At 47.8% G+C, this 27349-nt stretch overlaps 1 protein-coding gene across 5 annotated transcripts in view; it reads right to left on the reverse strand.

The window, feature by feature from the left end:
• Positions 1-27349, reverse strand: part of LOC308618179 (kalirin) — a 467155-nt gene that overhangs the window by 263660 nt on the left and 176146 nt on the right. For all 5 annotated transcript variants that reach the window (XM_081235674.1, XM_081235672.1, XM_081235671.1 and 2 more), the window contains exons 2-3: positions 16281-16355; positions 8012-8126 (exon numbers count right to left, since the gene is read on the reverse strand). In XM_081235674.1, the coding sequence (XP_081091800.1) occupies positions 8012-8126; positions 16281-16355 (190 nt within the window). The remainder of the gene's footprint in view (positions 1-8011; positions 8127-16280; positions 16356-27349) is intronic.

Here is a 27349-nt window from a genome sequence, read left to right on the forward strand (position 1 = left end):
ACTATACATGGTATAATACCATTTTTATAAAGCTCAAAATTACGGGCTTCCCTGGTGGTGCAGTGGTTGGGAATCCCCCTGCCGATGCAGGGGACACAGGTTTGTGCCCCGGTCCAGGAGGATCCCACATGCCGCGGAGTGGCTGGGCCCGTGAGCCATGCCCGCTGAGCCTGCGCGTCCGGAGCCGGTGCTCCACAGCGGGAGAGGCCACGGCAGTGAGAGGCCCGCGTACCACAGAAAAAAAACAAACACAAAAACAATCAAGTCCACCTCTCTTTAGCAAATGTCCCAAGGTGAGATTAGGGTGGGGAAGAACCACAGGTAGCTTCAAGAGCAGAGGTGATGTCCTGCTTCTGAGTTTGGGGGTGGGCTCTCAGGTGTTCGATTTATTATTATGCTTTATAACTGACACATACATTACATCTCTTCCTTCATATGTAGCAAATATTGCCATATATGTACTTATACTTAGTTATATTATTATTAGGTTCCTTTAGGAGACAGACTCTTCCTTCATATGTAGCAAATATTGCCATATATGTACTTATCCTTATACTTATTATTATTATTAGGTTCCTTCAGGAGACAGACTGTAAAGTACTGACTGTCCGGGTGCTATAGGCACCTTAGACATCCGTCATGGCTGCTGCTACCAGCGCCAAAGGTTCATCCTCATTGCCTCCTGTTCTGCCCACATTCCCCTCTTCCAAGATGCTCTTAGGGGAAGGGGCCTGGGGCAAAGCAGGCTGGGTTACCGACTACCCCAGTCCCAGGGAAGGTGGGGCCCTGCCCCTAGGATGCTGCAGCAGAGTAAGGAGGGGGGCCGGTGGTGACCGTTGGGTGTAGGGGCCACCTTCTCCCCCTGTTCTAGCAGGGAGGAGGTAGCCATTATTTGTCCCAGCCTGGGCCCCCCCGCTCTGGTTTCCTATTTGCAGTTACTTGAATTAAAAAATATCCTTTTCTGGAAAAAAAAAAGAAAAAGGAATGAATGAAACATTGGACAAAAAGCAACACAACTGTCCAGAGGTAGTCTGTGAACAGAGGAAAGATGGAAGCAGAACCTTGGGGGTTGGGGAGGATCAGAAGGGTGGGAGTGGGCAAGGCTATAGCTCCTTGTTATTAGTGCCCCGAGTGAGGGAAGGAAGGGGAAACCGAGGCCTAGAGTGGAAGCAGACAGGGACAGGGAGTGGCTCTAGCCCACGTTAAGTGGCTGCCACCGGGAGCCCAGGCCTCCTGGGTCTCACCTGGATAAAAGTGACTCTGCATTTTCATCATTGCACTAGATTCCAGGGTGAGGGCAAGATAGGCTGGAGCCTGCTTAGAGGGGGGAGGGGGCTTAAACCCCTCCTGCCTGCCTTCCTGTGCCCCCAAGGGGGAGGCCCAACCTACTGCAGGGACTAGGCCAGGTGGGAAGGAAGCAAAGGGGGTGTGAGCCACCCCTGGTGAGACACAGCTTGGTCGGGGGCATCTGGGGCCAATCACCCCTCTCCAGTGGCCACACCTGCTGCCACTAGTACCTGCCTGGGTGCTAGGCATGAGAGATTGCTACATAGTTTCCTCACAACACCCTTGTGAGATGGTCGTTCTTTTCCCAAATTAAAAATTTGAATAATGGACTCAGAAAAGTTGAGTCATATGCTCAGGGTCTCACCCTATGTCAAACATCTTCTTTTTGCCCCTCTGAATCCATTCTCCATCTTCTCCCCTCTACCCGATGCCCTGGGAGGCTGACCCACATGAACTGCCTCAATGAGCCCCCTGTCACCTGGCTTTGGTTGCATTCAATCAATGACAAACAATGACAGGAGGTCAGAGAATGGGAGGGGGGAAGCAAGAGTATCAACTTCCCTTGCCCCACATCGTGGAATCACCGTGAGTTGGTGGCAACTCTCTACTGAAGGTCACAGCTCTTGTCAAGCAGCCCTCTCATACAGCTACCTCTCCAGGTTCTATGCACCTCTCCTCACCTTGCCCCTTCAGGCCTAGAAGTCGTAATGTCTTCTCTCCCTGCTACTGCCAGCTCTGGGATAACTTGGAAATCCAAACCTTGCTGCTTTCCCTGTTGCCTACACGCACCATTGTCAAGTGTGCTTTTGTTAAACTCTTCTCAGATAACCCGGGTGGAGTGGTCATATGTTCCCTGACTCAGAGCTGGGATCTGAACCCCAGTGCCTTCCGTCTATCCGAAGATGCCTCTCTTCGCTTTGCTGTGAGGGTCTGTATGGCTCCAAGGAAGGTGATCGCTGACAATGGTTGTTACTATTGTGATGTTATGTTCCTTAGCAGCAGAGTAGAATACTATTTGCTCTTCAGGGCTTGGATTATGTACACCTTACAACAGGAACACTTTACTGATATTGCTAAGAAATTTGTGTAGAATGTGGGAAGTGTAATAGAAATTATAAACTCTTTATATATAAGCAACAAAAGAAATTTTAAAAGGGATCTGGAAAGGGATAAAGTTTAGGCAAATGTCCTCATTGGCTCTATTTTCTGAACCTTCCATCACTACTCCCTGCATCCTCCTTTAATTGATGATCTCAGAGCAAAGGGCAGGATGCCAATGACACAACTCAACAGGCCCTTACAACAGACGGATTCACTGATGACAGTTTCCATAGCTTGGATTCTCTCGTGCTGAATATAATGGGAGGAAATCCTTGCAGTTTATACCTGCTCATCTTTTAACTGTCTTCCTGGCTCTCTGCTTACTTCTATTTTCTGGTGATGCTGCACACAGATAGTGCTGGCTATAAGCCCAATTTATCTCTTGCTGAAATCAGCAGAACAAGAGAAAATGTTATCAAATAATAAGCTGTGAATATTGGCACCTTGGTTTGATTGGCATTGCAGAATATCCCATCTTAATTTCTTGTCATCTTTCCCCACCAGTGTGACACCTGCATTCCTTGCTGGAACACTCAGCATCTCAGCAGCACTGCTAAGAACAGAATTAAGTGGCTGATACATCAAGGGGCTAACAATCGGTACCCTTGGGAGCAGCAGAAAGATGTTCATGACAAAGCAGGATAACAATGATGAAGGAGAGAAGGAATTCAATGCAATAAAAACACCTGGGATTTCTTTACTAGATACTTAGAAGTTTCTATTCCAAGCATATGGTCAACTCCCAATTATCACAGTGGGTAGATTATCCATACTGTGAGTTATGCTGGGGTAATTGTTTACTCTCAGCCTAGATTTTCTATCTGTCTCTCAATTTCTAGGGACATTCATCACCTGATTGTTTCTGAGTATTTCCTTTCCACTCCTTTCAGGTACAAGTGACTGCAAGCAGATAGTAGAGGAGAAGGACAAAAAAGCTAGATAAGTGTAGGATGGATGACAGAAAAGATAACATGGGAGTTCACCAAGATACCTATCCATGCCCTGGCTCATATTAGGCACTCAATACATATTTGTTAAATTGAGTGAATGGAGTTGTCAGAAAGTTGCATTAGAAGACTCTTAAGGCCTCTCTTCCTACCCTAATATTCCATGATTCCTCAGAATAAGATAACAGAAAGCTTGGAGAAGCCCAAGGAGATAGATGCTCATACTCAGCAGGAGCAAGAAAGGGAAGTTGGAAAGGACTCATCTCAGGCTGAGATGGATCCCAGAAGCGTAACTGGTACTGTCACAAACACATCACTCCAGGATGATGCTTAGCCCCGGGTGACACCTCAAAACTCCCACCCAGAGTACAAGGGGACAGAAAAGCAGTTCTCTTAGGATTTAAGATGTAGACAAGATCTGAAGTGAAATTCCAGGCCTTAAATTATTTAGGGAACCTGAGAAAGAGAGTGTATGTTGGTGGGGTGGTAATACTGCTTTGAGGTTCTAGACTTTATGATGTATTTTTTCCCAATATCATAGAAACAAAGAATTCAGGGCAGGAAAGCTTCTTAGAAATGATCTAATCCAGCCTCCAACCCACTGGAGGAATCCTTCCTACAGCATCGCTAACAGAAGGTCATCTAGTAGCCAGCAACAGGAAGCTCACTTTCTCCAGAGGCAGCAGTGTTACTGCTGGACAGCTCCCGGGCAGATTCTTTCTCCACTTCAGAGTCCTGATCTCTCTAACTTCTACCCTGTGATTCGACAGAGACCATGCCCGTTCCCTCCTCCTTGGGGCAGCTCTCCTGATACCTGAAGTCAGGAATCACTTTTCTTCCATTTTCACTCCTGCAAGAAAACATCCTTCAGTCCTTCAACTGAAGAGACACAGTTTGTGGATCCCTCGGTGTGCTGCTCTACTGACAGCACTCTAACTCAGCGGTCCCCAACCATTTTGGCACCAGGGATCGGTTTCATGCAAGACAATTTATCCATGGAAGGGGGTGGGGGATGATTTCGGGATGATTCAAGCACATCACATTTATTGTGCGCTTTATTTCTATTATTATTACACTGTAATATATAATGAAACAATTATACAACTCACCATAATGCTAACAGGAGGTGGCACTCAGGCGGTACTGCGAGCAATGGGAGTGGCTGTAAATACAGATGGAGCTTCGCTCGCTCACCCGCTGCTCCCCTCCTGCTGTGTGGCCCGGTTCCTAACAGGCCACGGACCAGTAGTGGTTGCGGACCCCTGCTCTAACTGGTCCGCGTAGCTCCTAAAAGGGGGTTGGCAGAGTTCAATGCTGCAGAACTGAATGCAGTAGTCCAGACATGGCCTGGCCTTCACACAGGAGAGTGGGACTATTTCTTCCCATTCATTTCACACAACCATCCTTCCTCCCAGCCCCTCTTGGGTTTTGCTCCCCTTCACTCAGCAGAAACCTTTGCCTTTTTAATTGCCTCCAATCTGTTTTGTCCCATTTTTGCTTAACAAGTCAGAATTAATAAAAGTGTTCTTCTAATCTTTCACCTTCTATTCTAAAGGAAAGATGGGTGTGTATTAGCTACATGGATGTGATAAACCTACTAGAAAGAAGAACATACCCTTCCTATTCATAAAGGGTACACTGTGATAATTCCTAAATTATCACAACCATCTGTTTAATCACCTATTCTAGAATGGTGCCCAACGTGGCCATCAAGCTGATTGGTTCCTTAGATTCTGGGATCCTCCTTCATCACTTACTGATCCTATTTGCTTGTCTTCTGCGGGCTGCTTCATCCCCTAGGCTACCAGCACAATTATATACTGTGCTGTCCTTTATGGTCACTGGTTTGGCACTGGGTAGGGAAATACCCAGGTTTTCCCTAACTTTCTCAAAATGTCTGCTCCTGCTCACCATGAATCCTAAATCGGCCTGGCTTATAGAGGCTCTAAATATTTGCTAAATAAATAAATAATAAATAAATGCTTGAATAAATGAATGTCAAATGTCACCCGCAGACGATTACACCAGTCTGAAGAGCACACTCCACTCCACAGGAGCCTATCTTTCTAGCTTCCTTGCCCATGACCCACAATAGGCCATGTCTTCTCATCAGTGTCACCTTCCTAGTCTAGTTAATCATTTTCACAGTATCCTTTCTTTCCCAAAGCCATGGCTAAGCAGAAGAGTGGCAAACACTATCTGATGCGCTAAGTCCTTCAGTTTTCCACCCCAGACCTCACTGTCTTTGGAACAGCTCTGTTCCAGGTTTTGTTTCAAACAGTCTTCACCTATGAACTTGTGGCCAACGGAATTAGAAAGTGATGGGTGGGCATGACTAGTTGGTAAACTCTTTAGCCTGCCAGGTACACACACTCCTGGTGAACATGGGCCCCTTGGGAGGGAGGCAGCAAGCATCCCTGAACAATTCTTCCCACTGAGAGTAGCAGCAGGATTCTTGCCTCCCACCTGCCAGAACCTGTGAAAAACCTGTTCTGTTCTCAGGAGCCTGGGATGCAATGCTTGTGACCACCCACGGGGAAGCAGAGAGCCTGCATCTAGTATGTTCCTCCAATGATAACATATTGTTTCTCCTTTTTCATGACCTTCCTCCCAGCCCCTATTGGATTTTGTTCCCCTTCACCCAGCAGAAACCTTTTCCTTTTTAATTGCTTCCAATCTGTTTTGTCCCATCTTTGCTTAACAAGCCAGAATTAAGAAAATGGTCTTCCAATTCTTTCACCTTCTATTCTAAAGAAAAGATGAGTGTGCCTTAGCTGCCGGGATGTGATAAACCTACCAGAAAGAAAAACATAGCCTTCAGGATCCCAAATTTCTTCTGTCTCTAAAAGAACTAAGAGTCTGTCATGGGTCCCCAAGAAAACTTTTCCTATATATCGCTTCAGAAAATGCCTAGTTTTATTCCTCTTAGTAGCATACTCGGGAAAGGTGCTTGTAAAAATGCTTAGCCCCTAGATGGCTAAATTGCTAAATTACCCCATCAATCATGGGTTATTTAATCCATCTCCTTGCCTCCAAGACAGATGGGAATATTTCTTCTGTATAAAGACCTCTGGAGGAAAACTCTTTTATTCTATTCTTCATCCAAGTCTCATGCACTCAAAATTTAGAAGTTCTTCTTTGGATATAACCTAAGTCCCTTTCATTGGAGCTTAAGACCTTTCATCTTTTTTCAGGTTCCCTGTGGATACCATAAAGAAAAGAACGACACCATCTGACATCTATTTGTTCACAGCCTTCTGCTCAGAGCTCTTCAGGGCTCCCCATTCTGTTCCACATCCTTCCAAGCATTCGATGACGGCTCCTAAATCCCCTTTACCACCTGCCCGTCACCATCCACCAACCTCTGTACATGTGCCCCCCCCCACAGCCACAGCTCTTTCAAATGAAGTGCTGGCCTCGCTTGACACCTGCTTCAAGAACTTAATCAGCACGTTCAACAATTAGCCAAGGTCTCCCCGCAAAGGCAGACGTCCTCTCTGTGATTGACTAATTCCCCTATAAAATGAACAGAGACAAGATGAAGGTTCTAAAGGCCCCAGGCATCACTTCTTATTTACCACAACGAACACCTGACAGGCTCCAACCCCACTAAGAGTCAGAGAACAGAGTTCTCGCTGGCCACGAGCAAGGATGAGGAGAGCACTGGGGCGGGAGTCAGGAGGGTTCTGACCAAGCTCTGCCACTGCCCCACCCCCGTAAGCAACTCTAATCCCATATGGACCCTGTTTCCTAAGCAGAACATGACACGCATTTGCCTGGATTACTTCTCAGGGCTCTTCCGGCTCTCACATTCTATGATTCTCTGACTATGCAAAGGCCTCTCCTACTCCTTCTTAAAAGATATACACCATGTCCCTGGCATGTCTCCCTCACCACCCTCTGAGGCCAGCACCACCTAGAAACACTCAGAAATCAGTGTTTCTCAACCTTTTTAAAAAATCATCCCCTGCCCCAAAAGAGACATTTTATACTTTTTTCCTTAATCACCCACCCAATGAGCTTTTAATACCATGAATATATTGTATATATCTGTTTATGTACTATGTGTATAGCTGGGCTTAATACATAAAAGAGTAAGGTGTTGTTTTTTTTTGTTTTGTTTTGTTTTGTTTGTTTTGCCATCCCCAAGAACGAATTCTCATCCCCCTTGGAGGCAATATTACCCCCATTGAAAATGCATGACTTAGATTGAGTTTAAGGCTGCCTCTTGAATGATATAAGTGGAGTTATTTGCCCCAAACTCTAAAAGCCACAAACATATTCATAAGCCAGAGGTTTTAGAAAAAAACCCATTACACAGCCAGAGTGGAATCAGCCAGAATCCCCATCTCCCCGAGGTAAAGAACACTTTCCCATCCCTGCTCCTGAGGCCACACTGTCACCTCTTCCAGGGCCTGTCCCGGTCCTCTTAGCCTAGGACCGTCACCTCTGCCCATGGTTCCCACATCCAGCTCCCACTCCATCCATATGAATCCCAGCAGTAACAATGGGAATGATGGGAATGAGGCGAACAATGGGTGATGATGTTCCAGAAATAATTAGAATCCATTCCAAGGGCAGAAACAGCCAGGCCCCTGGCAGGGATGCAGGCACATTCCAACTCACTTGCATCAGTCCAGCTTCCCCCTCCCTCTCCTGCAGGACATTCATCTTACCTTGGCACGCTGGCCAGATAGGTCACGAGTTTCCTCAGGTCTTCCTGTCTTATTCTGTCATGATTGCTGCGGGCAGGGAAGGTCAGGATTGGTCCACCTCGCTTATCACGGCCCCCTGCAGGGAGGAAGAGAAGGGACTTTAAGAAAACCAGCTAGAAACTGCTCTGGAAACAGGCAGAAAGATGGTGCCCAGAGAAATCCAGTCACTGCTTAGGGCAAGGGCATGGGGTTTGGGTGTGCGGAACATGCGTGACCCTGGGCAAGTCTTTTGACTTTTCTGGTGTCTCATCTGCAAAATGCAGGTGAAAATAATGATGACTATATTACAGGGTTGCTGCAAGACCTGATAAGATGGCACATGAGGAAGCACTTTGACAAGTTCTCTTCACGAATGTGAGACGATAATGAAGGAAGTGATAACTGCTCGTACTGAGAAAACAAGCCATTAAAAGTGCTATGGGGGCTTCCCTGGTGGCGCAGTGGTTGAGAGTCCGCCTGCCGATGCAGGGGACACGGGTTTGTGCCCCGGTCCGGGAAGTTCCCACATGCCGCGGAGCGGCTGGGCCCGTGAGCCATGGCCGCTGAGCCTGCGTGTCCGGAGCCTGTGCTCTGCAACGGGAGAGGCCACAACAGTGAGAGGCCCGCGTACCGCAAAAAAAAAAAAAAAAATGTGCTATGGTCTTTGGAAATTCAACTTCCAGTTCACTTCTCTTTGCAGACATCTATGAGCAGGGAGTGCTCAAGATGAACTGAATACCACGGTGAGAAGCCCTTAAAGCATCCAGCAGGGACATCATTGCTGGGAGGTTTTTAGATTCATAGAGAAGACCCAAGTGTGTTCTACACAACCAAGGATCCACCCCTGCCTGCCTGCCTGAGGTGCCACCTGTCACTCCTGCTGGAGAAGCACATGAATCTTTATTGGGAATAGGATGCTCAAGGTCTTAATCGCTGAAAATGCATAGGTACACACTAGGATTACCAATGTTTTCTAAATATCAGGTTTTAAAAAAAGCTGGAGGGAGTAATTGAGATGATGATCATTGTTTGCTATCAGAAGGCTGGGATTTTACATGGTTGCTTTTTCCTTCCTCTATTTTCCAAACTTTCTACTCACTATTTATTCTACGATTTAAAATTTTCTTTGTTAATGGATACTACGATTGGGAAGCAGGACCAAGTTTCTCAGGAAGGTTAGGTGAGGACGAAGCTAAGGTGTAGTAACTATGTCCTTCCAGGCACTGCCTATGTCACAAAGAAAACTCGGGGTCATGATCACAGACGCCCCATCCCGCACGCACCTCAGGCTGCCACCCAACATCCCCCAGAACAGGGGCCACAAAGGGATCTAGAGCAAGAGGGAGTAAGGGCTGGCATGGCCACCACCAATACTGGAAAAGAGGCTTAAAGCTCAGCCCCCTGAAGAAGGATCTTTTCCAAGGAAAAGCAGAGCCTCCCAGGGACCCACCCAGTATGAGTTCATGAATAATGTTTCCCTCTTATTGTGGGGTCCAGAAACCACAAGACACAGGGGGGTCTTGACAAACAAAATCCAGTCCATTCCAGGATACTCCTGAGGAGGAAATAAGAAGGCTGCAAGGAGAAAAGGGTCAAACAAGAGCAGGGCCCCTGAGAGATCTGACCCTGAAGAAAAACATATGTCAGCACCACCATCCCTTCTCTGCAGCCCCCCACCAGGGCAGATTTGTGTAGATATACCAGAGAGTTTGACCCTGGTCCCCAGCTCCAAACCTTCCAAACCACAGGCTCTGGTTCCATGTACGGATAACCAACCTCATCTCATCTACCTTGTAAGTGATCCCCATCTCCCAACTGCCTTCCACAGGAGAGAAAGGAAGTGAAGGGATCAAGCGGAAAGTTCCCTCAAAGCTGGGAGGTTCTCCCTCACTCTCCACCTTCCCCTCCAGCCTTGACCTCACCTGAAGGATTTTCACTCTTGGGTGTTTTTTGTCTTTTTTAAACTTGGAGTATAATTGCTTTACAATGTTGTGAATCAGCTATGTGTATACACACATCCCCTCCCTCTCGGACCTCCCTCCCCACCTTCCCCCACATCTAGGTCATCACAGAGAACGAGCTGAGCTCCCTGTACTATAGAGCAGGTTCCCACTAGCTAGCTATTTTATACATGGTAGTGTATACATGTCAATCCTAATCTCCCAGTTCATCCCCCCTTCCCCTTCCCCCACTGTGTCCACACATCCGTTCTCTACGTCTGCGTCTGTATTCCTGCCCTGCAAATAGGTTCATCTGTACCTCTTGGGTGGTTTTACCTGCAGCTGTCCTTCTCACTGACCTTCTGTGGATGGTTTAAGAGTAGAGCTAAGGGAACATGGGGAGCCGAGGCTGGTCTGATGGCAAAGGCTACCTAAGAGGCTTGGAGGGCTGCTGGCACTGTCCCTCCTGAGCAGAGCAAGTTATGCCCTGGGAGACAGGGGTTTCATAATGTTGGCTGCAGAAGGTTCCAGATGGCAGGGGAAGGGGGGGGGTGGGGGGAGAAGACCTGGGGAAGTGGAATTCCTTCCCTCCAGGAAGAATGGATAAGGAGTCCAGAGAGGGCTGCATGATCAAGCCAGGTATTTTTCAGAAAGGAGATGAACTTGCAAGACTGTAGGAAGAAGAGGAGGAACAGGCATAAAGGAAGAGAATCATCACACTGGAAAGAGTGGGGACAACGGATGGACCAAGGATTCAGAGTAGGTACAAGGGGAGGGGTTCTGCCTCCTTCTCTTTGGCAGACTGATAGAACTCAAAGAGGGAGGAGGAAACAAAGATAAGTTATGGAGACGGAGAGCTCAGCGGTGCCTGGGGGACACTGTTTCTCTAGGTGACATAGAGTGTTGAGGGTCAGGGTGGGCTTGAGGTGCTGGGAGAAAGGAGGATGGACCACCGTTGCAGAGTGTCCCTAGAGAATAGACAGCAGGACTGGGTACCATGTGGGTTTAAGAGTAGGTGGCAGGGTACCAGGGCATAGTGAGAGCTCTGTTGAAAGGTCTGGCCGTGGTGTCCATGCTAGGCTCTAACTTGAGAGAAGACAGAACAGAACTAATGCATGGGCTAAGTGGGGAGGGCTCAGTGAGGGTAGGAAATGGCCTACTGGTTCATGAGTTCCCAGAGGAGAGGGAACAGCATATGTTTTATCTGATATCCATATTCCCCCGACTGATAAGGGAACACCAGCAATGGAGCAAGGTGAGAGGCTAAGGCCACAGACAGACATATCAAGGCTCAAGGTCTCGGATGTGTGGGGCCACGGTAGGGAGGTAGGAGACTTTGGTGCCAAGGAGACTGAGGAGCCATGAAGCTGTAGGATTTGACTGATAATTGACATGAATGCTGAACTCCCAGAGGGCAATAAGCATAGATAAAGAATGAGAACCCTTCGCTAAAGCCAGTGTGCATTGTGGAAGTGGACCCCAGATGGTGGGAGACAGAAGAGCCAAGTTTTGAAAAGGCAGTAGAGATGGTGGCAGGGTCTTCAGCAGCGCCACCCCCCACCTTGACCAACACCTGCTGTCTGCCTCCTCAGTCGAGGCTTTGGTGCTGGGAGCTATAAGACGGGATTGTAGAGAATAAAGAGGGAGGGGTGGTTAGATGGGCAAGAACCTGCACTGGTCCCCTCCCACAAAGGCCGGGCAGGACGGGGCTGGGGAGGAGGCAAGGCTGAAAGAGGGGAGGTTAAGGCGAACCTGACTGACGTGGGGGAGGATGGCACTCACGTTTTTCAGGGGGAGGCAGGCTCCAACTAGGGTAAGTAGGTTAGGGTACTTTGTGGGGAGGACAAGAAAATACATCTAGGAAATCATACCAAAAGTTTGGCCCATGTAACTACAGTTCTGCAAGATGCTAATGGACACACATGACGTTTTCTTAAGGGAATGTGTTATTTGTAGCTTGGGAAACGCTTTCATGTGCTTGAAGGACATGTGCTTTAATGAACATGGCAAATCTCCAAGAGGGGGACTATAATAGGCAGCATTTCCCAAACTTATTTGAGAGTAGACCCCTTTTTCTTTTTTGAGGATCATCTAATGCGACTGTTGTTCTATGGAACATGCTTTGAGACACGGGTCCAGAGTATAAAATTTCACCACAGCAGTGTAGAGTTCCTCTGGGAACATGGGCTCGATGTTGATGGGAGAAAAGGCAGCAGAGAGGGACATCAGGAGGGGGCCAAAAGGAGGGTGTGGGCACACATAGAGAGCAGGGGTGAAATAGGCCTGCAGGAGAAGGCTGGATAAAAGGGACAGTGGGCGTTGCAAGTGGGAGTCAGAAGCACACGAAGGAAGCCAGAGAGAGAGCAAAGGGAGAGCCCACAGCTGAGAATACGGAGCAGGATGGGGCAGGGCTGAAACGACAGAGGCCCCCCCACCCTCAGCACAGCCGCAGATCCCGTCTCACACACGTGCACACACCCACGCGGTGGTGGGCTGCCCTGGATTATTCCAAATGCACGTTCCCATGGCAGCGCAACTTCCCCTTCCTCTGGCCATGCTGAGCACCAGCGGGGGAGGGCGCTCAACCAGCACTTCGATTCTCTGCTCAGCACTTCCTGCAGCACTTCTGCTCAGAAAGACATGTAACCACTACACTGCAGTATTTAATTCTGGGCTTCTTTATTTTGTTTTATTTTTGTGTTCTGTCTTCTAAAAGCTTAGGATACAAGGGCCTTTTTTGGTTTGTTTTTTGTTTTGGGGTTTTTTTTTAGATACAGCCAGTCATCCCCCTGGCACCCTCAGCGTCCTTCCCAGGCACAGAAGGACAATGTTCCCTAAGCCCCAAAGCTCCTGGCACCACGTGCAGATGAATAAGACTTACCCCACATAGAGAACAGACTTGTGGTTGCCAAGGGGGAGAGGGGGTAAGGGAGGGATGGAGTGGGGGTTTGGGGTTAGCAGATGCAATCTATTATATACAGAATGGATAAACAACAAGGTCCTACTGTACAGCACAGGGAACTATATTCAATATCCTGTGATAAACCATAATGGAAAAGAATATGAAAAAGAATATATATATATATAACTGAGTCACTTTGCTGTGCAGCAGAAATTAACAAGACATTGTAAATCAACTATACTTCAATTAAAAAAAAAAAAAAAAAAAACTTACCCCAGGCTGCCTGGCCCACATCGACACATGGGCATGAGCTGCAACCCCTGGCCCCTTTGGTCCTACTCTGGGAAGCAGCTACTGGCCTCATGCCTAACTAACTGCCTTCCTGGCACATTGTTGCTCTGTAGTCCATTAGAACAACTCCCTACACTTGGGAAGCTCTTTTCTAGGGCTGGCTGGGCCCTGCCCCAGGGCTCTGACAGAATTCACATGGGAAAAAATAAACCACGAACAGTCAAGCAAGGGTCCCCATGTCAGAATGTACCCTGTCTGCACTCATATGCCCTGAACTGATGTGGAACAGAATGGTGCTCAGAGGGTATGCATTAAAGCCAGGAAGGCTGAAATTGAGTTATTTGTAGTGAGGTGGATGGACCTAAAATCTGTCATACAGAGCGAAGTAAGTCAGAAAGAGGAAAAAAAAAATACCGTATGCTAACACATATGTATGGAATCTAAAAAAAAATGTTCTGAAGAACCTAGGGGCAGGACAGGAATAAAGATGCAGACATAGAGAATGGACTTGAGGACACGGGGAGGGGGAACTGTAAGCTGGGATGCAGTGATAGAGAGGCATGGACATATATACACTACCAAATGTAAAATAGATAGCTAGTGGGAAGCAGCCGCATAGCACAGGGAGATCAGCTCGGTGCTTTGTGACCACCTAGAGGGGTGGGATAGGGAGGGTGGGAGGGAGATGCAAGAGGGAGGAGATATGGGAATATATGTATATGTATAGCTGATTCACTTTGTTATAAAGCAGAAACTAACACACCATTGTAAAGCAATTATACTCCAATAAAGATGTAAAAAAAAAAAAAAGCCAGGAAGGCTTCCTGGAGGAGGCAAAGTGGGAACTGACTTGGGACAGAGAGGAAAGGCTCAAACTGGCAGAAGGTGCGGGGAATGCACTGCAGATAGAGGAAAAATCAGGCATAGAGAATGGGAGAATTAGCAGGACACCCAGGGAGAGGGAGGACACAGGGTTAAATAGGTTAAATAGGCTCAAGGCATTAAAGAATAAAAGGAAAAGATCTGCTCCGGCTCCCTATAGAGCTGTGCGCCATGTCCTGGGAACCCAGATGATGGGCAACAGCAGAAGTCAGAGGCCTGGTGCTGCCCAGCAGCCCCAGGACTTGTACACAAGGTCCTCCCACATGCTCAGCAAGCACTCAGATCCAAGACTACAAAGGCTTTGGAGGCTGTCTTCCACATCTCCCCATACTGAAGTCGCTGCCACATGATCCTGCCAAGGGATCAGCCTGAGCTTCAGCATCTTCAGTGACAGGGGCTCACCACCTAATAAGATATGCCAAGTGGGGAAAGGAAAGGCAGCTTCCCAGCCACTCTCTCTAACAGCAAAAACAATAGCAAAACACTATATTATTATTATCACTAATGATAATAATAATATGGAATGCACTTTGTACATTTCAAAGGCTTACATACTCCCATCACATACTCTGCTCTCTCGCCTCTTCCCTCTGGTCAGGTGGGAGACACCTGCTACTTGATTTCTCCTTCCTCAAACCCCCTTCCTCTCTCTCCCTTCTCTCCATTTTGGCTATCACCCACCAGCAAGGGTGAACCCCTGCACTGTGGGACTGTGCTGGCTCTTTCACTGTGATTGAATCGCCACTCCTTGTAGATGACCAGAATCATCCAGAAACAAAGGCTCAATCCACGAAGGTGTATTAAGCACCTGGGTGTATTTCTTAAAATATGATCCTTCGCTGTTCTCACACTGCCATTCCCCCAGCCCCTGCCAGAGATTCTAATCCAGGAGGCCTATATTAATGCCCTAGAACTGGCACCCAGAGTGATGTTGGTGCACCTTATAGTTTGGCTTCAATTACACTAGGGGTCACCAAACTTTTTCTTAAAGGGCCACATGGTAAACATTTTAGGCTTGTGGCCATCTGGTCTCTGCTAGAACTGCTACTACTCAACTCTGCTGTTACAGTAACAAAGCAGCCATTGACAATACTTGTAAAAAGCTGAATAATGACCCCCAAACATATCAAGTCCTAATCCCTAGAACTTGTAAATGTCACCTTATTTGGAAAAAGAGCTTTTGCAGACAGGGCTCCTAAGATGGGGAAGATTATCCTGGAATATCTGAGTGGGCCCTAAGTGCAGTCATAAGTATCCTTACTGTGAGGCATTGGGAGATTTGACACAGACAGAAGAGCAGAAGGCGGTACCACCATGGAGGCAGAGATGGGAGTAATGTGGCCACAAGCCAAGGGATGCTGGCAGCCCCCAGAAGCTGGAAGGGGCAAGAAACAAATTGTCCCCTAGAGCCTCCTGAAGGAGTACAGCCTGCTGAAACTTTGACTTCAGCCCAATAAACTGATTTTGGACTTCTGGCCTCTGTAACTGTGAGAGAATACATTTCTGTTGCTGTAAGCCACCAAGCTTTGTGGCAACTTGTTACAGCAGCAATAGGAAGCTAATTAATACATTACTAAGTGAATATGCACATGGCTATGTTCCAGTAAAACTTTATTTACAAAAACAGGTGGCTGGCCTGCAGCAAAATACAGGCTACAGTCTGATAACCCCTGAATTAGACATTAAAGGGACCAGGTGCGTAAGATGGGTTGGAGAGAGAAGTAAGAAATGAGTACTATTCAGAAAAATAAATAAATAGACACAAATACTCACTTGAGTTCCCTTTGCTGGAAGGAGAGAGAAGGAGGAGCAAGAAAAAATGTAAATCTCCTGTTCACCCACTCAGAGATGAACCCAAATAAAACCTCTGGGGATGTGTGAAGGGGACAGACCCCTCCAGCTGGAGCATCTCTCAGAGGGGCCTCAGCAGCTCCTGCGGCCCTGACAAGCCTGAGAGGGCAGGGCGGGGTGAGGTGGATGGGCGTGGGTGCAAGATTGGGGGAGGGCACTCACCTGTTGTGAACATCCTCCAGGACACCCAGCAAGGACCAGAGGGCTCCCTTCCCTTTCTGCCTGCCTCTGGAGAGAGGAAGCAGCTGCTCTGAGCATCGCTTCCACCACCACTTCTCTCTCACTAGCACACAAAGGAGTGAGTGCCTGTGCACACACGTGCACACAAACACACACACACAACTTCTCTAGGTCCACTCTAAAGGAAGCTTCCATAGACACTCACCAGACACGAAGGCCACTTTTTCCTTTAGGATGGGAAGGACATCAGAAGCTTTCAAACCATCATTCCGAAAAGACCCTGTCAGAGAACAAAACAGAAAGGATAAGGGTGAAAGAGGCCAAATGGCTGAATCTCTCAGTTCCACCCTTAGTTTCCCAGCCCCATCATGAGCCAGAAAGTAATGCCTTGCTCAGGCCCCACAACCCAGCCCAAGAGCAGGAGAGGCTCCACAACAGAAAGGACACTTCCACATGATGCCAGGCCATAGGGGTGACTGAGGGTATGGCCCTCCAGGTCCTTTTCAAGGAGAGACCAGTCCAAGTTATCCCCCAAAACACACACAAAGCTCCAAGCCCTGGAGGCAGCAACTACAGCCCTGCTGCTGTGAACTTGAAGATGGGGGCTTTTTGGAAACCATCTGTGCACTTACGGTGCTAGCACAGTGGCTGATACACAGTGGACACTCAGTAAGTATCTGCTGAACAGATTCATTAACATCAAGATGGACCACAGTGCCCTAAATAATTCTTTTTGTCTTTCCTCTGTGTGGCACAGCAACTGCTAGTCTTCATTTTACAGATGGGAAAAGTGAAAATCCCCAAGTGACAAGCAAAGTTGAGTGCAAAACCCCTCCCCACCTCTTCTCCTGCCCTTTCAGTATCACTGTCCTCAGTCCACAATGGACAGCTGGTAAGCAATGTCAATCCCATGGGAAGGAAACACCCTCCCTTCTTCAGCAACTCTTTCTCTGCCTAAATCTTGCTCCTCAGTTGGAAAGTCCTTTCAGGAGTCCAGTTGAGCTCCTGTTAGAGGGTTGGGGGCAGAGGCCTGGGGCTCGCACAGAATGGAAAATAACAATGTGCCTGGAGAAACAGCAGCCTCTGGAGGCAAAGGACAACCCAGCCCCCTGTGCGATGCGTGGGAAGGGAGGACTCAGCTTACACATGCGCACAAAAACTCCAGGCCAGTCCAGTGCACCCCTATCATTTACCCTGAGTATCCCACAAGGACTCTCAGGGAAAGCCAGCCCACACTCAGAGCCCTGCAGGCTGTGATGGAATCTCTGCTGTGTACCGCCTCTAGGGACATGGCTCAGAGGGACCCCGGAAGAGTGGCGGCCCTGTGTCAGCTCAGTGAGAGAGAACCAGAGACCACAGACACCCCTTCTAGTGCCTTTCTCCACTCGGCTTACTTTCTTGTGGTCCCAACCTGACAATTTACAGAGGGGAGAAATGTGCTGGACAGGATGGTCCCACTCAGGGTGTCTCAATCCCTAAAAATTGACTATTTCAAGGATGCAAAATTGTTAGGAATTCTGGCAACAACCTGGGACTAAGATCAGTGGCCTAGGGAAGGGAAATGAGACAGTTACACACTCAACCAAAAAGAAGAAGAGAAGTATCCCCAGAGTGCCAGTTCCCAGGGTCAGAGGTCATACCCGAACCCAAAACAAAGTCCCAAAGGGCCTCTGACCCTTTCACCTATTTCGTCTTTTTCATTTTTCATTAAATGAAGACAGTGAGGCTTTTTTTCATCAGTTGCTTCTCTTTACAAGCTGGCCCAGAGTAGCTGATGCTGAATTAACTAGCTGCAAGGCTCACTTTGAGAAGACCGTGGGCAATAGAGGAAAAAAAATAACACCATAAAAAAGGAAGTTCTAACTATAAGCAGGGTTTTGTATTTTCTTAGTTTCTACAGATCTTTATGCTCTGACTTTCTCTTCCAACACAGGAAAGCAATTAAACCTCACTAGGAGAAACTAATTAGGATCCATATAAATTATTGTAGAAATTACAAACAGATACATAGGTAAATTTTCACCATGATGCAATAAGAAGTTTCAGCTTCCTGAGCAAGGAAGAGTCCTATCAGGCCTTACCAACTAGATAAGGATCATCTTTAATACATGAATTGCTTGAGTAGAATGATGCTTCTGCATGAAAATAGTTCATTTTCATATGTGGACTATGTCTTTTTATACATCAGTTTTAAAACGCTCTCCTTTACGTCACTACATACACTATTAATTTCTAGAGAAAAAAATTTTAATAAGAAAAGTTAAACTTCAGTCCTGTCTTCATCTAGATTATTTACAAGTTCCAAAAATGGCAAGACCGAAAGTAATGAGATTTTACTGTATAATAAGAATCCACATAATCCTCTTCTCTCCTAAACTCCTGGCCTGTTTTTTTCCACTGTTCTTCCTCTCTTCCCCTATCATGTTAAAGTATACCAGACGGCTCTAATTCCACACAGTCCCCAGATATTAAGGAAGAGTTTGAAATTTGCTCTAAAAGAAGCAAAAGGTTCCCCATCCCGCCCTCTCCCCACCCCCACCTGTGGAGAGAGAGAGGGAGGGAATTTGGAATTTCATCCTGAGTACCCCACTCATCATGCCCCACCTCTCTGTTCTCCCCTCCAGACTCCAAGACCTGAGAGAAGGGGAGCCGCTTGTCCAGGCAGCTTGCACTTGTTGGCCCGAGTAAACGTCACTATCTTGGGGTGGGCTGGTCTAAGATTCCCAGCGGGGCTTCCTCTTCTCAGGCCAGAGTCTTCCCTCATCCCGTTCAGACCACAGCTGAGCTATCTCTCAGGTTGTGTGCCCACCATAAGAAAACCTAAAGTGTCCAGATTTACAAAATCCTTAACTAGGGGATAATCATTTCCAACAACAAGATTTTTCACATTATAAAAGGATTTGCTCCAGGGTTTCTTCAAATAAAAGTTGCCTTAGTGGTTTGAATTAGTTTCTCATTTGCCAAAAAATTGAATTACAAATAACTTTTCAATAATGTATTATTATGTGAAGCCAAGTAGAGCTAAACTAATTAGCCCAGCAGCTCAGAAGTTGGTGACCTTGCATAGAAAACCTATTTGCACTGGCTAAAGATTCTATGTGTCAATTCCCCCACCATCCTTGTGAAACCAGCTGTCAGAATCTATAAGAAAGGGGAACTTCACTGAAAGCTAACTCAAACAGGACCAATGAAAGAGCAACATGTTTTCACTCCCAGGTACATGTCTGGGCAGACTCATAGTAAATATTCAATAAATATTTGATGAAAGAATAAATATATGAACGAAATGTTAACCCTTCCTAAAGTGACTTGCACAAGGTCAGTGGCCTCATCTGTCACACCAAGTGCTGGTGATCTGAGTAGATGACCTCCAGAGTACCACTCAGCTCTAGTATTCTGAGACTTTTTAAACCTTTTCTTCATATTTATTGGCCTTTAAGATCTTCAGGGGGCTTCCCTCGTGGCGCAGTGGTTGAGAGTCCGCCTGCCGATGCAGGGGACACGGGTTCGTGCCCCGGTCTGGGAAGATCCCACATGCCGCGGAGCGGCTAGGCCCGTGAGCTACGGCAGCTGAGCCTGCGTGTCCGGAGCCTGTGCTCCGCAATGGGAGAGGCCGCAACAGTGAGAGGCCCGCGTACCGCAAAAACAAACAAACAAACAAACAAAAAAACGATCTTCAGGTTATCAGATCAATATGCTTTGAAAGAAAGTATTGGGAACCAATTCCCTGCAATTTGGGAAGATATAACAACTCTTCCCTGGCCTCCCAGCCCATTCTTTCCCAGGAATCAGTTTAGGGATTGGAATGTTCAGGGCACATCACCCCATTTTGTGGACAGCCCAAGTTACCACCAAAATGCGAGACTAATGATGGGAGAACTTCCGGGGGCATACACACCTTGAAGGAGGAAGACATGAACTGCAATTACTCTCTCTGATACAAGGTACATTTGAGAGCACTATTAGACTATAAACCCTAGGCCCCTTGCTACCTCTAAAGAAAGCCTGAGAAGAAATAAAGGTCCCTGTGCCCTTGGGGTTACTGCAGGAAAAGAAAGAACCAGAGGGCTCCCTCATGGGCCTGGCCCAACATGAATGCTGTGCTTTATCTTACGGACAAAGGCACACTTCCCCCGTTCAGTGTTAATCCCACCCCATTCATGTCCTGCTGCTGTCAGATTTACAAGCCTGCTGTTCTGTTAATTAGCAAAGTTGAAATGCTCTGTGTCTATTAGGGAAGTAAAAATTACCACCGCCGTCTCCCCAGGATCTCCAGCATGGGTCTTCTCCAAGCCCCACTCTTACCTCCTCCTCACTCCAAATGGGTTATGCTCACATTGCTGCTGCCTTTTCCTCTTCACATTTCCCTAGTCACTGCTCCGTTGCTGGAAGATGCCGATCATCCTCACGCTGGCTCCCAGCCTCTGTGTGGCCCCACGTGGCAAGAGCAGGACCAGCCCTTGTGTCACAGGCCCCGTCTGTGGTTTTGTGGCTCTGGGATGGCAGTGAGTCTCCCAGGGCAGCTGGGTGCCTTGTCTATGCTAACCTCCTTTAGGATGCAATCATGATTTCAACAAGTGAAGAAACAACTAAGTGTTGAGCATTTGGAGGTGCAAGCTGCCAGGGTACCCATGGATTGCTCTTTGTTTCCTTTTGGTTCTCAGTCACACCCCCTTAATTTGCACTTAGTTAGAAGTTATTGTGTAAGTATGCTAATGTGGCATCAAATGGGTCCTAACCCTGTTTTGCCACTGAGACAGCAAATTTCCCAATGCTCAGGTCTCTGCCTCCTCTTTCCACGCCATCCCTGTGGTGTCCAGCATGGGAGCCTTGATCACGGTGGCACTGAAACACTGACTCATCTGCTGTACAAAAGAGATTTGGCTTATAGCTGAGAATTCCAAGAGCTCATTAGGCAGAACCTTGGTTTTGGCATTATTTGGACAGTTTCCTATTCCCAGGGTCATTCTTTAATCAATTCTCTATTGAACACCTATTATGTGCTAGGCCTTATGTTAGGCTGTGGTGATACTTTGACAAATAAGAAATGGACGCTGTTCTCCAGGGGTCTTCCAGGCAGAGGTAGACAGGTATGCAGACAGGACAATGAGGTATTATTAGAGATAAGACATCAAGGGTACAGAATGCCAGGGAGCCCAAAGGAAAGACTTCCTAATGCTGAGTCCTAAATCCTTCCTACTTAAAGTAACAAGCATCATCTACCACCTTGCTAGAAATGCAGAATCCCAGGCCCCACCCCAGACCTACAAGATCAGAGCTTGTATTTTAACAAGAAACCCAGGTGATGAATATGCATTATGTTTAGGGAGGTGATATACTCTAAAGTATGTCTTTCTATTCCAGAGTCGCTTCAGAGGCAGAGATAGACAAAAGCATCCTTTAGCCCAGTCTAAGCAGAACCTCTAAAATCTGACTTAGTGCTGCTGCTCATGACCCCTCCCACTCCCACCATGGGAAGACCCCTCCCTCCTGCCCAGGATTCCAGAGATTCAGCCATTACTCTGTGACCCAGAACTCAAATCCAGCTCTGGAATAAAAAGGCTATCCAGGAGGGCTATCCCGCTCCAGGGCACTGAGACTGGACCATGTCTTGTTTTTTGGCAGTAGGAATATTTATGAATAACACTTGTCCAAACTGCTCAGAATTCTGGTAGCTTAAAACCACTCTCTCATGAATCAAATATGTTAATTTCACAACAAATCTTCCTCGCTACCCCAACCCTCAGAGCCCTCCACCTTCTCTAACTGCTCTCAGTACCATAAACACTGTCACTGATCATATTTACAGGCCAAGATGCCATCTCTCAGACGGCCCTGGAGGACAGAGCAGCCAGGCGGCTTATGCCTGTTCATCACACCTGCACTCCCACCCATAGGTGCAAAGCCTTGAACACTGGGCAACACTGGATGAGAAACAGAGGAAGGAGAGGTGCCCCCACCCTAGGGAGCTCCACATCTAAGGAGAACACAGTGCTTATCTCAAGCAATTTGCTCCTTTGGAGGGGAGACCCAATTTTTGCCCTCTGAGACTTTCCTGCCTAATAAAATGCCTAATGCCCATTTCCCCTGACACCAGGAAGCCACCAGACACTCTATAAAAAAACAACTTAGGGGCTTCCCTGGTGGCACCGTGGTTAAGAATCCGCCTGCCAATGCAGGGACATGGGTTTGAGCCCTGGTCCGGGAAGATCCCACATGCCGTGGAGCAACTAAGCCCATGCGCCACAACTACTGAGCCTGCACTCTAGAGCCCACGTGCCACAACTACTGAGCCTGTGCTCTAGAGCCAGCGAGCCACAACTACTGAAGCCCGCGCGCCTAGAGCCCGTGCTCTGCAGCAAAAGAAGCCACCGCAATGAGAAGCCCACGCACCGCAAAGAAGAGTAGTAGCCCCCGGTTGCCGCAACTAGAGAAAGCCCACGCAGCAACGAAGACCCAACGCAGCCAAAAATAAATAAATAAAAATAATAAAGTTCCCTTAAAAAGAAAACAAACAAACAAAGCTTAAGGGTGTGAGATGCTGGTAGAGACCCTCCCATCCTGCCTCCAACATGGCTGTCCTGCATCCCCTCTACCCTGATTACTGGTGCCCTCAACCACTGAGTTACCCAAACAGAAACCTGGGAGGCATATCCTAGACTCCACCCCACGCCCGCCCCTATATTACAAATATCGATTCAGTCACTTGGCTCTGTTGATTCTACCTCTTAAATCTTTCTCTAATCCATCACTTCCTCTGGGCAGTTTCCCTGACCTCCCCATCAAGTTGAGCTGTCCCTGACTGTTATCTTGTACTCTGTCACTCCTGAAAGGCATTTCTACGTTTTCATTCTGTTCCCCATTAACTGATCCTGACACCCCAAGGGTGGGGACCACGTCTTACTCGGTGTTCTACGCCAGCACCGAGCACAGTGCCTGTCAAGCAAAAGAGGATAAAGAAACACTGCACTGAAACTGAGCATGCACAGGTCCTAAGAAGACAGAGAGTAAGAGTGGTGAGTTGGAGGCAGTTCATCAGGGTGGCTCCACCAAGAGGTGATCTTTGAACTAGGTTTTGAATAAGGGAAGGGCCATGCAACAGTGCTCTGGTGGGAAGCAGTATGTGCCAAGGCAGAGAGGAAGGGGCAAGCAAGCTGTGTGCTAGAAACAGAGAACAGACTGAACAGAAAAGCAGGGTTATGCAGCCACGGAGAGGAGGGCATGGGGGTGGTGGGTGGGCTCCGTGATCTCATTCTGAACTTGAACAATCTCAGTAGGGTGGGCTCCCGAGAAGGCCCTGGCAAAGATGTGTCCGCAAGTGCCTGCAGAAGCTCAGAGAGCTGGACTGTGCCGCAGCAAGGGCCAGAACTGGTGGAATCTGGCTGGTCCCAAAGGCAGGCTGTGATTCCAGAACAGAGCTGGGCCCAGCAGGTGCTGACTCCAACCTCCACGTCACATTCTGTTCTATCTTGAAGGAGATGGGGAGAATGCGACACACAGCCCCTGCTGAGGTGGGTGGTGGACTGGGGGGCAGGGGGTACTGGAACTTGGCCTCTTTATATCTTCTCCCTAGGTTCTAAGAGAAGCAGGAGGAATGCTTGTCTGCTAAGTACCTCCTGGGAGCCTGCCAGGCCAGACAGCAGGCTGAGAGTTTGTGGAAGACCCTGAAGATGCAATGTGGAACTATTCACAAAGGGAAGAGACTTGAGAACATGGCCCCTTCTCTGTACGGTCTAGATGGGCAAAGCCCTTGGGAGAAGATGCTGTCAATGCAGCTGGGCCGAGAGGGAACCTATCGGTGCAAAGTGGCAATGATCTTTATTCCCCTCACTGTCCCTTCTCTCCTTCCCCCTTTCCTGTATTAACCCAAGAGGAGAGAGAGGTGGCAAGAATGAGAGGGGAAAGGGTAAGGGTGAGAGACAAAGAGCTGGAAAGACACACACACATACACACAGATGGAGGTGATTGTCTTGTCTCCTCCTTACAGACACGCTAACGAGCTATTGAGGCAACTCCTCCGGGGACTATAAATATGTTCCTTGGAGCTCTCCTTAAAACACCTGCCACTGAGGCAGGAAGTGTGTGCAGAGCTCAGCGGAAGGAATAAATCTGGCCGAGAAAGAGGCTGGGCAGCTTAGTGTCAGCAACAGACGCACCACACAGCATGGGGATCCACTGCCTCTCCCCAGCTGGGGATCTATCACCCCACTGACACCTGCAAATGTCAGAGCAGCTGGCAGCACGCTCCCACCCCTTGAGCAGCAGCCACCGAGCAGCGATGGTGTGGTAGGCTCTCCCCGACCCCGGCACCAGGCCATGGGACTTCTGAGAGAAGGACATTCACGAACCTCAGCTCACCTGATTTCAGCGCAAAAGGGGAGAAGAAAAAAAAACACAAAGTCTCCTCTTTCAGCAACTGCTAAGTACTAAGCTTTTCCAAACAAACTGACGAGGCCTTCTGCAGTGTGAGGCAGTGGCCAGGGACTTGTGATGATGGCCAGGTTGAGCCGTCTTTACACAATGGCGACACAACGTCTACCTTCTCTGAACTCTGACATGCATTTGAAAGTCACCCCTCACAATGAGCACTTTCGGCCCTGCTCCATAGTGAGCTGTGTCGCTTCTCCAGGGTGCTTTCCCTAACTCCATCCCGACCCCAGGCGGGCCTGGCTTCCCTTCTCTGTGCATCACGTGGCAGGCACCTCACTGACATGCCATCTCCACTCCTGCATCTGGATCCCTCTCTAGACTAAGCTCCTGAGGGCAGGGACTGGCACACAGCTGGTGCTTAATGAGCAGCCCAGGAACCAAATCTTATTCATCCACAGTGCCTTCCACACAAAAGGTGATTAATAGCAGCTGTGTCTCTTCCCCTCCTGGTCCCTCTCTGTGCCTTTTTTTTTTACCCCACCTCCATCTTTCTCTCTCTCACGCTTCACGTGAACTCTTAATTGTGGCCTGTTTCAATATTAACTTCCTAAAGTCAATATTAGATATAAAGGCCTGGCTAATGGGCTACTTCTGAAGAGCAGAAATGTGTAACACTTACCACTGCTAAATTAGCTCCATTAAAGATCACTAATAATTAGCACTTTAAACATGTGGGTAACACCTCTCTAAGCCCAGCTAATGAGCAAACCATTTGTTTATTCTTCACAAGCTTTAACGTTAGCTTGAGCTGAGGCCTCAGCTGCAATACACAGGTTCACTCCCTCTCCCTCCCTTCCCAGAAAAGGTGCCATCACTCAATGTCCCCTGGACACAAGAAAATGGCCACTTCAGAAGTGACTATACCTGCTCATCATTTTTTTTTTTTTAACAGAGCCTTTGCTAACTGATCAGGTTATTTAAAGTGCTCATGCCTCACAGATGGTGGTGAGGGTGGTAGATTTATTGTCTTTTTTTCTTACACTGAGCATTACTCTTGGATGGGTCCTCAAAGTAACACAGAACATTTGCCAATGATGAATCAGTCCGTGCTGAATATAAATCAGCTGTTGAACATTAGCAGTATATTTGCTTTTATAATATGTTTAGAGAGAGTTACAGAGGTACTCAGAGGCAGGAGGTGTGTGCTGTGGAAGTTCAGACATGTAAAAGTTTCAGTCCTTGGGACCCTCACTCTCAGTCTCTTTCCCTCTCCCCCAGTGTGCACATCAATAGCATTTTAATTTTAATTTAATCAGGACATTATGACTTTAGTTAAAAATGAAATTGATGATATGAAAAGCCAGCTTTGGCCTCTGTCATTATGGAAGGCACTCAGGCAGGCATCCAAACATGAAATGGCCCGGCACATCCCCAAGGCCTCTTTCCTCTCCCCCCCCCACCCATGACCTGAAATTCAGGTGTGGGTCGCAGTAAAGCAGCAATGGCTGACTGCAGAGCTCAGAGCAGGAGACCCTCATGGGCAGCTCCTGGAGCAGTCTCTCTCACCCCAGCCCAGAGTTTCTCCCTGTTCCCACCTCCAGGCTTTCTGATTCCACAGCTGTGCCATTCCTGCCCTGGTATCACTACCATGCCCGACAGTGGAAGCAATGCCAGAGGGACAGATTGGACACAGGTCCACACAGACATAGAACAACTAGGGCCAAAGTAATAACAAGGTTTGCAGAATTGCAAGTGCAGCCTGACAGGTGAGAAGGGCCACACCCAAAGGTCATATTATTGAACAAACTTTCGCAAACTAAAACCCCTTCTCCCACTTCAAGGACGTGCGTGCTGCTGTCCTTGGTCCTGAGCTAGTTGTGTAGTTGCTACTCAGAGTGACTGCTATCCAGCCTGTCTTAGGATATGTGAACCAAATGCGAAAGAGAGAAAAAAGAGACGTTAAGATATATCAGAGAGATAAACAAATATGAAAAAGTATTGAAAGGGCTTCCCTGGTGGCGCAGTGGTTGAGAGTCTGCCTGCCAATGCAGGGGACACGGGTTCGTGCCCCGGTCCGGGAAGATCCCACATGCCGCGGAGCGGCTGGGCCCGTGAGCCATGGCCACTGAGCCTGCGCGTCCGAAGCCTGCGCTCCGCAATGGGAGAGGCCACAACAGTGAGAGGCCCGCGTACCGCAAAAAAAAAAAAAAAAAAAAAATGTGTGTGGTGGGGAAGGCCTTGAACCTCATGAAACTGCATTCAAGTTATTGCATATAAACCCATATGTGCCCATTTTTCTGAGAAGAAAATTGTGTAATTCCAGTTTTCATGAGATTTTCAAAAGGGTCAATAGCTCCCTAAGTGGTAGAGAACCACTGGTCTAAAGCAAAGTCAAAATGAGACCCTACAGTCTGCTTTGAGTTCTAACCACTAAATCCTATCACCCATCACCTGCCTCACTCATGGCCCACTAACACTCATGGTTTAGCTGAGACCCAATAGGGTGGTTGGGCTGGAAGAGAAACTAGAGAAGAGAAATGATTTAGATTCCTTAGCTTGGATAAGAGGAATGTGAGGCAGATGGTGGGAGGTAAAGCCTATGCGCCAGATCCTATGCTCTACGGATAAGCTTCAGAGGCGGTTTTCTCTTGTTACAGAGGGCCAGAAGGAGTGAGGTTAAACACAAAATGAGTTTTTTGGTTTTTTGTTCGTTTGTTTTTGGCCACGCTGTGCAGCACGCGGGATCTTAGTTCTGCAACCCTTGCCCCCTGCAATGGAAGCAGAGAGTCTTAACCACTGGACTGCCAGGGAAGTCCCTGAAATGAGTTTTATAAATACCTAGGCAGTGCCTTTCCTGGGAGCCTTCCTAACTGAAGATTTCTCTGGCCTCTAACCCCAGCTAGC

This window comes from Mesoplodon bidens, assembly GCF_964165515.1.
Source record: "Mesoplodon bidens genome assembly, chromosome: 5".
Taxonomy (NCBI): Eukaryota; Metazoa; Chordata; class Mammalia; order Artiodactyla; family Ziphiidae; genus Mesoplodon; species Mesoplodon bidens.